Source organism: Brachycentrus maculatus, unplaced genomic scaffold, assembly GCF_059751285.1.
Source record: "Brachycentrus maculatus isolate JH-2025_06_01 unplaced genomic scaffold, ASM5975128v1 h1tg000419l, whole genome shotgun sequence".
In the NCBI taxonomy this organism is placed as follows: Eukaryota; Metazoa; Arthropoda; class Insecta; order Trichoptera; family Brachycentridae; genus Brachycentrus; species Brachycentrus maculatus.
Genome location: NW_028281167.1, coordinates 566225 through 581796, shown reverse-complemented (window position 1 = coordinate 581796; position 15572 = coordinate 566225). Strand labels below are relative to the sequence as shown.

Sequence of the window (15572 nt, the reverse complement as noted above, 5' to 3'; positions counted from 1 at the left end):
AACCCTTTAAAAGTTATGTTCAAAAATATTTCATTTTGGTAGAAGTAAAAATATGATTGTGTAAAATTGTGTCTCATTTATTACCTAGAATAAAACGTATACCTAACATTCCTACCATCAAATACACTTAGGCTATGTGTGAGGACTTTCTGTTATTCTCAATTTTCTTTAAATATATTTCACATTAGCTATAAGAAGTCCACGACATTTATTTTAAAAACTTATTTTCCACGTTTTACATTCAACAAGTTTCAAAGATTGTATAACTAAAAAAGTCATGCTTTCCATAAAATTGAAATAACAATATGTTTTTATTTTTCTTCTTAAAATACAAGTCACTAAAAAAAAACATGCGATATTTGTAGAATATTTTTATGCATTACTTTTGAATCTTATTTTATCTTCCTTTCTTTCTTAAAATTTTTCATGTTTAATTTTTTCACCTGAAACAAATAAAAATTAATCACAATTATTCAGCACTGGAGGTGGTTGCTACACATTCCTTGCATTGTAAGACGCACAAAAATCTCCATCAGTAATTCATAAGAACCGGTAGTTAAAAGACTCTACAACATTTAGAAAAGGGATTTTCTCCTGTTCTTTTTGCCGGGAAAAGCTAGGATTCTTGTGAAGTCAGTAAGGATGGTCTCCCACAAGACAAACTGACCAAATAAACCGCTTAACGGGATCCTCACTAAACACTGCCTTCAACTCGGTCCAAGACTGGGAGAGATGGAGGTGTATGATGCACTTAGGGCCTGACATTCCGAGAGATCACGGCTCTCAGCACTGAGAAGGAAGATAAAGAAAAAGAAGATGAAAACTTACGATATCAGTTTCGCAACATTTTAAATCAGCTAAGATTGTCAGAAGCGGGCGTCCATGGGCACATTGAAACGGAACTTTACACTTGGCCAACTGCTTCAGCATTTCTTGGCATTTTTCTATGGATAGTACTTTTCCAAACTTTATCGCTCCGTGACAAGCCTATTTAACAAAGAAAACAAAAAAATATTGGAATAGGTTTTTTCAATCTGGATTTCTCTACGGGTAAATATTCGTCCACCTCCATAGTGTAGTTAGTAATCAGCGCATTTGGCTACCGTGCTGGAGGTTCTGGGTCAAAATAAATATGGGTGATTTTCACTTTCATATTAAATTAATATCACCCTGGACTGGTAAAAGAAGCGCAAGGCGGATTACCTTGCCTTCATGCAATTAGCAATCAAGATAACATTGCATTGCTACGATGCAGTGACCTATGCACCATTGGGTGCCGATAAGGATTTAAAAAAAAATATATATATATATATATAATAATAATAAAAAACCTTTATCCGCACCCCAATGGTGCATAGGGCACTGCATCATATAAACGCAATGTTATCTTGATCGTTTACACATGAAGGAAAGGTGATCAGCCCTCCGCTTCAGGTACCAGTCCAGGGTAAGATTGAATAAATATGAGATATATATAAGTCCATCTTAAAACTTTTTTAAGTTTTCTCAATTCTTTAGTCAATGTAAGTATTACATAGGTGTTTAGCTTTTTATTTGTCACTTTATTTCAGTTAAATTTTTAAAATTATTACACATATCGCACTTCAAATATGTCAAAATTATCAAAAGAATATATCGTGGGTATACTGGCAAAAAACGTTTATTATAAAATCCCTGCTTCAATAATTCCTGTTATTTAAAGCTTTTATCCTGAATAAAATACCCGCTATTAAATTAAATGTTGCATTTACTTTTAAAACCACATAAATATGACATTTCAAACTACTTAGTGTATTTTGCCAGTTTATAGAAAGTTTAAAACTTTAAAAAACTGCATTGTCAAAATTGCATATTTTCTAGTTAACGTTTTTTGCCAGCACACCCATTATATGTAACAAGTTCATTATTAGATTCGAAAAAGGCAATATAAGTGTTAAAATTTTCAAACAATTTTGTGTTCTCTGAATAATGGACTTTAAAATTCATCATCATCTTCTAAAGGCAGCGCCTTGTTGTGTCAGCCACTTGTCTCTGTAAAATTATTATTATTATTATTCCACTTTAAAATTATTGATGTATATTTTTAGAACTTTTTCTCTTACATTAGAACTGATGACTTTCATCATTGCTGCAGGGATACTACTTGTATTTCTCCGTGTTGTTTTGAACACATCCATTTCCTCGCTAATTAGTTGGTCCACAAGTTCAACGAGACTTTCATCCTATAAAATAAACAATTCGCTTAGTATTTTACGAATGTAACAATGACTATTTATTGTTTGTTTAAACATTACTAAATAATGAAGTGTGTTAGTTGATGTTATATATATATGTATATACATATATCCATGCGGGATGAAGTTAGCAATTTTTTATTTAATTACAAATTTGAATTTGTAAGATAAAAATAATGAAATAAATTGAAATATATTTTACCTCATTTAACTCCTTGTATTGAAAACACGATGGGATTGTAGTGACTTCTATTCTATTCTCATCGGCCTTACTAACTTGAAATGATAACCCGAAGGTTTCAAAGTTTTCTTTGTATTTCATGACAGTCAACACATCGAAGGGCGGCAGATCAACTGGGAGTGGTGTTTGTACCATCACGGACTTCCACTTACTTCCTTCCTGGAATTCTGTAATTCACATTTAATTAAATATTTGTATGGTGCAATGACAGGTTATTTAATTGAAAAACTGCATTCAAATACCCTGCCTTGGGTTATCGTTAAAAAATTTGGTAAAAAGTCCTCAGGTTTTTTCTTGTGATTTCTCAGTAACCATACTTTTACAATGTACGAGACTTTTTTTTCAAACAATAGAACTCCCATATATGACTCATATTTTATCATTTGCAAGTCTGAGATTCACAACATAAGATGTCGCTGGATAATTTTTTTGTAATAATATTCTATCAAATATTTTCACAAATATGTTTTATTTTGAATGTTATGTCGTCATAATCTCAATTTATTCTGCAAATAAAGTGTTCACATCGAAAGCAATAATAGCTTCGAAATATTAAACCTGCCGTATGATGTATTGGTATACGTAGGGGGAGTAGGAAAAATTTGACACATCATAAAGGTTTCTGTGGTTGCGGGTATGCTTTTTTGTACCTAAACGTATGGGATACGGCTTGTTGTGTTCAGTACCAATTAAACATTATGTGGATCTGATGCAGTACCCTGTGACATACCGAATAAGGATTGAAAGAAAAATCTCAGTGTTTTTATTATATGAAAACCCTTATCCGCACCCCAATGGTGCATAGGGCACTGCTTCATATGAACACAGTGTTATCTTGATATATATATACACACGAAGGAAAGGTGATCAGCCCTCAGCTTCAGGTACCAGTCCAGGGTAATATTGAATGAATATTACAGTGAAAAAATTACTTATATTTATTTTACCCCCCTTGGGAATCGATCCCGGGACCTCCAGAACGGTAGCCAAGCGTGCTGACCATTACACTACGGAGGCGGACTATTATATACTATTATATACATTATATTATATACACAAAATTATACTATTACATACACAAAAAAAAATTGTGAGCCTAAGTGACTCATAACCACTAGTTTTCAACTATAGTTTTTAACTTTGAACCAGTGAAACAAATGGCATATTATTGAAAAGCATATGTTTAATGCAATTTTCCAAATGAGAATTTTTAATCAATTTGTATGAATAATAATTGGAATGCAGCAAGTCAAGGGGGTCTTAATGATCTCATCCACAAAGTTTATATTAGTGACTTTATCTACCCTGCTGTGACTAGAATGGTCTCATAATTTATTCATTAATTTTCATCTAAACCATTAAAAAATATGTTATTATAAATGTTAAGTATTATTTTTTGACATCTCATCAAAGATGAAGAAGAATATGGAAGTCTGGGCATTTACGGGGCTTACGACCGTCATAGGCTGGTTTGAGTGATCACTTTACACACGTGTAACATTCACCAATTCTACCCATTATTGACAACCACGCTACTCAAATTCTTGGAAGTTCTATATATATGAACCAATTTAGAAACCTTGTTCATGAATCTCTAGAACTTCACTAGAGACATCTATTGGTGAGATGTAAAGAAGCTTTTTATTAAGCAGAAACTCTTATATTAGTATGTGAGATCCAAACCTGGATTATAATCACACACATGAGAAACGCCAGAAAATACCATTTTCATTTTTATTATTAAGCTTATAATTTGACCAGATAATATGAAAATAACTCCTGTAATTGGAGATAATCCAGATTTTGTGAATAAGTATTTGGACACACTCAAAATGATGTTAAGTATTATTGAAGGATAATATAACTATTTAACACACCATTTAGTAAACGTTCCAGTCTGATTCTTTCATGTACAGCATGCTGATCGAATAATGTGAGGTATTTAAACTTTTCTTCTGTATCTTCGATTATGGTTGCTATGAATTTCTTATCAACTTGATTGATTACCTTAAAAAATAAACACAAACGCCAAATTAACAAATTTTTATTATTTCATTTTATTTTATTTGCTTATGAATTATACAGCTTTTACATAAAAGTTTTTAAAAAACTAGTTAGATTGACAGTGATAAAAGCCAATTAAATCATTCCACATACATGTTATGAATACTGTTGTTTATTTAAAGAGAACAGATGGTGGGTGGGTGTGTGTGAGGGTGAGAGTAAAAGAGTGAGGGTATGGTATAAAATGGAATATGCAGGAAGGAAAAGGAGAGGAATTGACACATGATATTAAAATAAAATAGTAAAAAGTAACACATATACTCAATTCACTACGCACTTTCATCAGAAAACAAAATGAAAAGTCTGTGAGTTTTTGTAGTACTTTTACTCCACCTAGGGAGTGAACTTGGACGAAGAAGAAGAAGAAGAATATTACACACCCTTTTAACAATTTTATTTATTTACAACATTTTGAGTGTGTCCAAACACTTGTTCACAAAATCTCCAATTACAGGAGTTATAAACTTAAATAATAAAAATGAAAATGGTATTTTCTGGCGTTTCTCATCTGTGTGATTACAATCCAGGATTCGGACCTCACATACTAATATAAGAGTTTTTGTTTAGTAAAAAGCTTCTTGTTCGCCTCCGTAGTGTAATGGTCAGCACGCTCGGCTACCGTTCTGGAGGACCCGGGTTCGATTCCCAGGGGGGGTAAGAATAAATATGAGTGATTTTTTCACTGTAATATTTATTCAATATTACCCTGGACTGGTACTTGAAGCGGAGGGCTGATCACCTTTCCTTCATGTGTAAACGATCAAGATAACACTGCGTTTATATGACGCAGTGCCCTATGCACCATTAGGGTGCGGATAAGGGTTTTATTATTAAAAAGCTTCTTTATATCTCACCAATAGATGTCTCTAGTGAAGTTCTAGTGATTCAAGAACAAGGTTTCTAAATTGGTTCATATATATAGCACTTCCAAGAATTTGAATAGTGTGGTTGTCAATAATGGGTAGAATTCGTGAATGTAACACGTGTGTAAAGTGATCACTTAAACCAGCCAATGACTGTCGTCAGCCCCGTAAATGCCCAGACTTCCATATTCTTCTTCATCTTTGATGAGATGTCAAAAAATAATATGAATTTTATTTATCTTATTTAATTCTACGCGTACCTTTACAGAATCGAGTAGAGATCGTTCAAACACGAGCGTCCTTAAATGTGAATTATTTCGAGATCTGAATTCATCTCGCAATCCAGTTTCTAATGCATCCATATTTTTCATCAATTCATTGGCAAAATCATCATATAATGCCTTCAAAATAAAATTACATCAAGAAAATTAGATGATACAAATATAAAAGCATATTTTCTTGTAACCAGGGCCCTGCATCTTATTGAAGCAGCTTTTTCTTGACGGTTAACACGTTCTGTGTGTCGAACATGGCTCCCGTGTCCATACAAATATTGAAGACACGCATTGACGGGAGTCGTATTGAATAAAGATAAGGATTCGTAGCCGGTTTTATTAGTTTTGAAAACAACGGAATACGCTTATTTAAGATGTTTGAATAGAAAGTAGAATTCTATTGCGCATTTCACTGCACGGCCAACCCTAAGGTAGACAACTGCCGGGCAGACGACCACCAAAGAGATGGATTGCCAGCTGGGAATCGACATCGCAGGAGGCTAATCTCTCCCAAAAACAGGCCACAAAGCCTACACCTGAAGATGAAGAATTTGATTTTGAACAAAGTTATGGGTTTTCGAAAATTCATCGATTTTATTTTATGCGCATTGAACATGTTTTAATCCGCCTCCGTAGTGTAATGGTCAGCACGCTCGGCTACCGCGCTGGAGGTCCCGGGTTCGATTCCCAGGGGGGGTGAAAATAAATATTAGTGATTTTTTCACTCTAATGTTTATTCAATATTACCCTGAACTGGTTACCTGAAGCGGAGGGCTGATCACCCTTCCTTCATGTGTTAACGATCAAGATAACACTGCGTTTATGATATGATGCAGTGCCCTATGCACCATCGGGGTGCGGATAAGGGTTTGAAGAAGAAGAAGAAGAAGAACATGTTAACCAAAGTGATCAGTCCTGCGCTTTAGGTGCCAATCCATGGTGATATTAATTCAATATAAGTGTGAAAAATCAATTACATTCCTTACTCCAGCACTGTAGCCAAATGTCCTAACAACTACACTACTGAGGCGGTATGCCATATTACTCAATGTTTATTATTTAACAGCTGTATTACTTTTGGAACCTACCTCGTTATAATATGTGCTCCCCCATTTTATTTTCAACAAAGGGTCAGATGATTTACTAGCTTTCAAGTTTATTGAACGTCTGTTTGGGTCAGATTCGCCAAGCTTAAGGATTGGCGACATTCCTGTAATAATAAACAATTGCGAATGATAGTACCATGTACTCTTTTTTTTCATTGTAAAATTTTCAATTATTACTTATACATATATAAGAAGCTGTATCGTTTTAAATCTAATTTTCTCTAGATATTCCTCGGAGGTAACATTTACATCAAGGATTTTTATATAAGCTTATCTCAAAGGTTATTTAGATATACCTGACCAGATATTCTAGTTTACTGTAGATATGTGAAAATACTTAGTAAACATTGATCTTGCATTAGATCTTGAAACTTTATCAATTTAAAAGAGAAAAAATACACCATAGAAGAGAAAAAAATGTGCTTTTAAAAACCGCAAAATGCACAATGTGCACAAATGCACTATTACACACTCAGAGCACTTTGACATATCCAATAATGGCGATTACGGAGCATAACTTTTTCCCAAACATAGATATGTAGTTTAAGCATTTCTATACAATTACAGGCCTTGAAAATCTATAAAAATCCATCAATTTTGTAATTCAAAAGTAACGGTAGGTAAGATTTGGTTATTCAGAAGATCCACATCAGCGAGTCTGCAAAACTCACGTGATTGGTTCACTAAGACCAGATCAACTGAACCATGGATTTTTTGTCAGACAAATCATGCCAGTAAGAGAGAATTGTTTCAGTTGTTTTCGATGAGAATCACGAATCTTATCGAAAATAACTAGCAACCAACAAGGTCATCAAGAGATTTTGCGTTAGTTTAAAATCAACGAATGAGTGAATCGTTGAATATGAATTGAAAAGTCAGTGAACGAGTCAGCATTTGTGAATGAGATTCACTCAAAATTGGAATCCAGTTACTCGATCAATAAGTTTGAACATATCATCAAGATCTGGTGTTCACAAATGACCCACGTCTATTTGAAAAAAGTTTTAAATCAACATATGTCTAAATAACAATATTTTACCTTTTGGGACAAATCCTGGTCTTTTGTATACTCTATAGAGGTGATCAGTCTCTTCAACTGTGGGATTCTCATACATTGTCATTCCTGTTCTACTATTAACATAAAACACCTTTCCAAAAGAATCTGTCTTCATGTCCCATTCATTTTTCTTCATAATAGGAGTAACACATTTTTTTATGTCCTCAACTTTATCGGGAACTTTTTCTTGTGACACAATATCATCACATTCCCGAATATGTTCCGATACATCCTCTTTATTTAATGCTACATTAGTCTTTTGGTTTATTTCTGATTCTGTTTTATTTTTTAATAAACTAGTTTGTTCATCGTTTAAGTAAAGAGACACTGGGGTTTTCAACATGGAGATACTTTTTAATGTGCAAATATCTCCGCTGTTATTTTGATTGAATTGGTTTTCCAGACACTCTTTCCAACTCCCGCATGTTAAATTCAAGACAGAGCCGCTAGAGTCTTTATTACTATATTCTGTTTTCTTTTGTGTGAGTTTATTTCTTACGGTTTTTGTTTCAATTAATACGCTATTCTGTATAATATTATTTGAATCACTATCCGGTTTGTTTATTTTTTCTGTATATAGATTATCAATGTGACAAAAATTTGTGTTAATTTTTGCTAGTTCATCTTCTTGTCCTCGTGAGTTTATTTTTACAGTATTTACTGCACATATTTCCGGGATTTTCTCTTCTACTGAAGCATCAATTGATTTATTATTTGTAATTCCTTCATTGCTGCCAAGGGACTTTTCAGAGGAGCAGAATGTAAATTCTTTTAAAGTACATTCATTGTTTGAGGGAGATTTGATATTTATATGCCACGAATTTTGTAAATCGATTCTGCTACATCTTATGGAATCACAACAAATGTTTGTCAAACCTACAGATTCAACACATTGTTTCCTATAACTAAAATTACTTTCTCTTTGGTCACATTCTCTTAGAGGCGAAAATCTCACACCATTATAGTTTTCATATACATCATTATTGCGATTACAATTGTTCAACGGCATTTCATCCAGTTTTTCATTTGTTGTTTTGAAAGGCATTCTTATATTTGGCAGACTCAATATATTTTTACAAGAGTTTTTATCAAGCAATTCTTTCCTACTGATTTCTTTCTTGAATATTTCTATGGCATCAAACTTCTTTCGCAAATCATATAACACAACTTCTAAATCCTTATAACTTATATCCGTTTGCACACCAAAGTCGGATTTTTTAATACTAAATAAATCACTGTTTTGCTTTCTTGATTTGTATTCATCAAAAAACTGATTCCAGTTTATAGAAGGGATAGTTATCTCTTTATTTTCTACTACGACATGCATATTTTTGGGTTTGATTATCGTTTTCACCATGTCATATGTTCTGATAATTGATTTTTTAGGTTTTACATTAATATGGGCAAAGACATTTTTTGGTACCTTGAATGTAAACTCTTGAAGGTTCTTGGAATGTTTTATATTGTAGGATGCTTTGGATGAACTGTTGAAATCTTTTGAATTTTTGTAACCCTCTGTATTTAAATAGTTTACTTTGGATTTTTTAACAGTTTTTTCAACGCCCATTTTGGACTTAGACAAATAGGTTTTATTAAACCATCTTTCTATTTCTTTTGATTTGTTACTCTCTTTATTTTTTTCTTCTTTTGCAAGAAAACCGTATTGTTTACGTTGTGTTAGGTGAACAACGCGAGAATGATAAACACTTGTGTGCGATTTAGTGATAGATTTTTTATTATCTGTGATTTTTCTATATTTTATAGATTCCAGTGGTGGTGTGCCCTTTTGAGTTTCATAAATTGGCTTCATTTTGTTGTTTTCATCATAGTTTGAATTTGATATTGCTTTATTAAATGCAGAAATCTGAGACATAATTAAAGGAGTTTCACGTATCGTCTCAATATATTTCCCGAATGCTCGATCGATGTATCCTTTCTTTTCTTTGTGTTGCTTAGCAATAATTTTTTTCTTAATCAATCTGCTACCCCTTAAAATATTTATATTCTGTTTAGGTGTGCAGAAATCATTCGGGTTTTCTCTATTTTCCTTAGAATGTTTTATTTTAATGCTTTTACTGTCAAATTTATCTTCAAGTATTCTTTTGCGTTTAGCTGGAACACCTTAAAGAAAATTAGTTGAAAATGTAACTAAAGATATTTGTACTTTTATTTGCATAAACTGAACATGGTGATTTAATACAGATATGGTAAAGAACGAAGATTAAAACCAGAAGTATCTCTTCTGACTCATACCCCAATGGTACATAGGGCACCGTATTTGAATGATGCAGTATTCAATGATTATATAAAGGCATGATGATCAATCAGTCTTAGGCTCGGGATGTTTGGAAATACGAGTGGAATAAATTTGAAGTGACAAGATGATAAAAGTGAAGGAAGAAGAATAATAGGTACAATATGAGGAGAAAAGAAGCATAGCAGCAATGATTAAGTCACTTGGGGTCACATACCTGTACTAGTACAAATTTGTTCAAGGCTCCATAAAGGTGTACAAGTTGTATGAAGATAAGAATTTAGAAGAATATTTAAGTAATATTGTTTTATATTTTTTTCCAGCATTTTCTTAAATAAATATTTAGAATGTAGGTACCTTTTATTGCATTCTGAAGTTGTGATGTACCAAATTCTGCCGCATTTTTATGTAAAACCGCTTTAATCAAATCTTTTTCACAATTTTGAGTGAACTCATCATGATTTGACTTATCCAATATTTCAATATTTTCTTTCGAGGTTCGGATATCGACAGAAGCATTCAGTTCATTCTTGACAAATTCCTTAACCAATGTTCGAATAAGTTTTTGTACATCTTCCCATTTCTTAAATTGTACCAAAGATTTATCGGGCAGGGATGATGTGTCATATAATGTGTAAGGACAGGAAACATTTACTATAAATACTGGGAACTTTTTTGCATTCAAATTTGATTTGAAGTCAGGCCACTGATCGTCCTAAAAAGGCGGTAGATATAAATTAATTCATTAACTCAGAATTAAAAATTAAAACACTAGAAGGAAGGTAAGGCTCATTTAACCAAATTAAAAATGTAAACATTACAAGGAATGTAAGGATGTCATAAATCAGTTTACTACACATTCATTTAAGGGATTGCATTTAAACTTTCTAATTCAATTTGCTCTCATCCTTCTTTTGCCAAATCCGTATTTCGCTTCCATTATCATTCCAGACTTCTTTATGTACTGCCAGCATTAATCTTTTAAAAATAATATGTCTATAGGGCCTAGTAAAAAAATGAAATGCGAAATATCTTTTCATATTATCAAAATTTTTGTGCAAACAAACATTGGGTTCAAAATTTCATTATATATTTTCAATTATACTGAAATCCAATGTTAATTTGTTCAAATTAATTATTTTTTATTGTATTTATATTGACCCTTCTAGAAATCCAAACCGAGACCTCCAGCATGGAAGCCAAAAACGCTAACCACTGAACTACAATGGATGATGAAATAATAATTACAATTGAATAAATTAGTTTAATAAAAGTATTTAGTTTTTTCCCACTTTATTTTACCAGTGACCGGGTTTCATAATTACCGACATCATAAGACTGGCGTTCATGATGTAAAATAGTAGTTAAGGCCAATCATAAAATACAAACACCTACCTGAATAGATTTTTGTTCAGTTTTAATAGTCTTATTATTTTGTTCCCGAAAAAAAATACTTTCTTTCAACAACAGATGATTTAAGGTCTTTTGTATATCGGAGTGTTTTATCGGTCTTTTGTTGATATATGTATACTGTAATGTCTTATTGCTGTGTGTTCCTTTCGCGATGTATCCGTCTATTTTGTATTTCCCGTTTGAAACTCTGACTGGATATAAAGTGTCACCAACTCTCTCATCCAGCAGGAACAAGAAGGCTTCCCTGATGGACTTGCTTTTGTGAGTTTTCAATATGAGTCGGCCATTGCTGTCATCTCTGATGCTGAATGAGATGTGGAAGTTGATGAGGGCCGTTGTTTCAACATTCAACCGTATTTCTTCCATGCCTAGCACGGGATCAACCCGCCTTTGTCTCACTCCCAAGTTGTACATGAAATTTTCAATGGTTATCTGAAAGCATTAAATTTTTACATTTTCACAATGATTTTATCATTTTTGAATGAGACATTGAACATTGAATGGTATATGCCTAAAGTGACCATCCGTCCCGTTTTGAACGGGACCGTCCCGTTTTTAGATAGCCTGTCCCGCTGTCCCCAAGTAAAGTTTCGGAACGTTGAAATGTCTCGCTTAAAAAAAAGAGCAGCACACGGTAACATTTTTTTTTTAAGTATAAATATTGACGGTAGTTTGTAGTATAGCCGTTTCATATAACTTTGCTGAACAAATCCTAGCTCGATTTCGGTTAAGATAAAATAAATTTTAAAAAATCCTGCCAATAATTCCATTCTTATTTAAAAGCAAACCCACTTACTTATACTTAAGAAAATTTGTTCAACAAAAAAATATAAAATAACATAATTTTTTCATATTTTTATTATTTATTCCTCTTATTTTCTTTATCAACATTCCTTTTCTTTTTATTAAAACAAAAAAAATATATAAAAAATAGTGTTTTCTTGAATAACCATACTATTACGTAAAAATTGGTAGATGTCCCGTTTTGAGGACAAAAATAAATGGTAAGTTTATATATGCCACATCATGAATACAATATCTTCTTCCTGGCGACATCCTAACATATCGTCTTTGTAGACTGCTGGGGCAGCTCTCCTCTGTCCATCTGTCATGGACAATTTCACCTAGGCCATGTCTTCGAACCTTGTTCTCTCTTTGCAGCATCCATGAATTTCTTGGTCTATCTCTAGGTATCTTTTCATGATGAATAAAATATCAGAAAATTCATCATGAATACAATATCAGATAAAGAATGTTATCATATATCTAAATTATGTATCCACCTCTGTATTTTACCATGTTTAGCTTCAGTACTGAAGGTCTCGGGTTCAATTCATATTGAAGTCAAAATAAGTCTAATATTCAACCAATACTATCCTGGATTGGTACCTGAAGCACAGGATTGATAACCATGCTTTCAATGTGAATTATTTTTGTATGTACCATTGGGTATGGATGAGGATAAGAAGTGTTAAATTAATACACACATCGTACTATCAAGATCAATTAAAAATCATAGCTCAACATTATTGATAAAATTAAGAAAAGTATCTTTGCAATTTCAAACAAATGAGTGAGAAAATATTGTTAAAAAAAATCCATGAGGCAAATGTAGTTGGCAATAGAAGCAGAGGAAGATTGAAGAAGTCTTTCCATATAATAAAATAACAACCGTACAGTTTTTTCACATATATTTCATTTGACCTGTGACCTGGTCACCAGTCTGATGATGTCGGTAACGGCGAAACTCGGTCACTGGTCAAATAAAATATATGTGGAAAAAAGGATATAGTTGTTATTTTATTATGCAAAGATTATTAAGAAATGCCAGTTTCTGGGAAATATGCGAGATAGAAGATGTCGTTAGGTGGGGAAGGCAACGAAGGGGACAATGGTATGCGCATGTGAGGAGAATGGAACCATCCAGACTCCCCCACATTACACTGTACGTCCAACACCATGGTAGACGGCTTCCGGGCAGATAGATCGACAGCTGGGAATCGACATCGCAGGAGGCTAATCCTCTTAAAAACAGGTCACAAGGCCTATACCAAGAAGAAGAAGAAGAAGAAGAAGATTTTATTATATAAAATGCAGATCCACCAAAAATGTCAGTACAAAATATAAATCTAAATCTTTCCACGATAAAGTACTTCAAATGCTTAGGTTAGGAGTCAAAATTATCAGCGGGTATGTATGAAGAGATGCATGAATATGGAAAATATGAAGGATGTTTGCAATGACAAAGTGGTATGGTGTTCTATTCTATCTGCCTGTGGTGTAATGAAGAGTGAGTTAGTTGGAAAATAATACATACAGTGGTTCCATGTGAAGGTCTCATTTTCACTGCTTTAATATGTTCACCCTCAATTCCCTTCCAAAATGTTTTCTTATATGTCACATTGTCACGGTAGAACAAACTTGTTATGCAAACAGTTTCTGACATATTGATTATGCTTGCTAGTGCCTCTCCTCTGTATCCCAATTTGTTCAAGTTATTTTTTAAATCATCGAGAGATTTACATTTGCTAGTCATATATCTCTGTCCGACTACTTTCATATCATCCCTTATTATACCAATCCCATTATCAACTACTTGTATTTTGTGCTTTATCAAATCAACTCTCACAGCTATTGAAGTTGCGTCTGCATCTAAACTGTTGTAGATCTTGGAAATAAAAAATTAAATTAGTACTGTAAAAATTTCAGGTAGGTAACAGATAATGTTAGAAATTTTATCATGACTCCAGCGGTGTCACTTAATCTGGCATAAAGTTTACTGATTGTCGACAGGTTTAGTTGTTTTGTAATTTTTTCCGCCTCCGTAGTGTAATGGTCAGCACGCTCGGCTACCGTTCTGGAGGTCCCGGGTTCGATTCCCAAGGGGGGTAAAATAAATACAAGTGATTTTTTTCACTGTAATATTTATTCAATATTACCCTGGACTGGTACCTGAAGCGGAGGGCTGATCACCTTTCCTTCATGTGTAAACGATCAAGATAACACTGCGTTCATATGACGCAGTGCCCTATGCACCATTGGGTGCGGATAAGGGTTTTATATTATTAGTTGTTGAGTTTGACTTCCATATTCTTTTCATTAAAAATTTTTTGTTTCTGTTGAGACATTCAATGTATCCATTTATCGTTGTTTGTATTGCAGAGGCAATATATTTAATGGCTATAATCCAAATATAAACGTAAGCTAAGCACATTCTGTATAGATTCAAGGCTCTTTACACACTTAGGACGGGTGTTTTTCGCTGGCAACGGGAATTGATAATTTTGTACATATAGTTAAGACCTTAACAAAGAGATAGCTTATAATATTAATCTAAAGGTATTAAATATGTAATTCCTTCATTTTTGACCTGGAAAGGAGGCTGGCGCAGAAGGTAAACATACCCTTAGCATCAATTTACCGAACGGGTAAAAATACCTTTCCCGTCCTTAGTGAGACTTAGTGTGTTAGACTTCTAGACATAAAAAATAAGGTATTTCTACTAATCCGAAATTGATACTTCCTTAAGATGGATTGTTCTCTCTCTATCCAATGGTACCAAAATATCTAAATCAGCCTAAAATACTTGAAACTTAGAATAGTAACAAACTAAAACAAATAAGGTATTGATATATCACAGTGAAATTTCCGAACCATTTTATTTTCAATTGAAGCAATGGTAAAAAATCAACCCCCTGTTTAAATTTACTTACCAACTCTGAGATGCATTGAGAATATCCACAAATATTAACATTTGATCTTATCGCTGATGTGACATCTGAAGGTAATTTAAAAATACTTTCCTTGGAGCACATGGTTATTTTGACAACCATTCAATAAAAATTTTATTCACTTGTTTCAAATAATAGACATTTTAAAAATAATTCTAAATAAGATTGGAATATTTTTTTCATTGGGTATTTACACTATATTTTATCTAAGTCACAAGCAACTATATTACAACTATATACAAGACTTTTATTATTATCAATAACATTAGGAAAAACAAACAAAACATAACGTTTATCGATTATCATAAATAAGGTTAATTTTTTATATTATAGG

General features: G+C 32.9%; 1 protein-coding gene and 1 long non-coding RNA gene across 2 annotated transcripts; both read right to left on the bottom strand.

Annotated features, from left to right (window-relative positions):
- Window positions 1-181: 181 nt before the first annotated feature.
- Window positions 182-8237, bottom strand: LOC148302753 (DNA mismatch repair protein Mlh3-like). The gene is made up of 8 exons (XM_088271053.1): window positions 7823-8237; window positions 6766-6887; window positions 5663-5803; window positions 4353-4482; window positions 2437-2642; window positions 2103-2222; window positions 829-987; window positions 182-443 (listed from the first exon to the last, which is right to left on the bottom strand). The coding sequence occupies exons 1-8, from the start codon at window positions 8181-8183 to the stop codon at window positions 393-395; spliced, it is 1290 nt and encodes a 429-aa protein (XP_088127179.1). The 5' UTR covers window positions 8184-8237; the 3' UTR covers window positions 182-392.
- A 253-nt stretch (window positions 8238-8490) lies between these two features.
- Window positions 8491-15317, bottom strand: LOC148302752 (uncharacterized). The gene is made up of 5 exons (XR_015838597.1): window positions 15221-15317; window positions 13825-14175; window positions 11490-11939; window positions 10452-10809; window positions 8491-9961 (listed from the first exon to the last, which is right to left on the bottom strand). It is a non-coding gene; the product is annotated as an uncharacterized LOC148302752 (long non-coding RNA).
- Window positions 15318-15572: the final 255 nt, after the last annotated feature.

Excerpts from the sequence above, each read along its gene's own strand:
- LOC148302753 (XM_088271053.1), bottom strand. The coding sequence starts at position 8,183 with ATGTTGAAAACCCCAGTGTCTCTTTACTTAAACGATGAACAAACTAGT. Across the intron at positions 2,223-2,436 it reads AATACAAGGAGTTAAATGAG|GATGAAAGTCTCGTTGAACT; the intron begins GTAAAATATATT and ends TTTATTTTATAG. Across the intron at positions 988-2,102 it reads TGAAAGTCATCAGTTCTAAT|GCTTGTCACGGAGCGATAAA; the intron begins GTAAGAGAAAAA and ends TTTGTTAAATAG.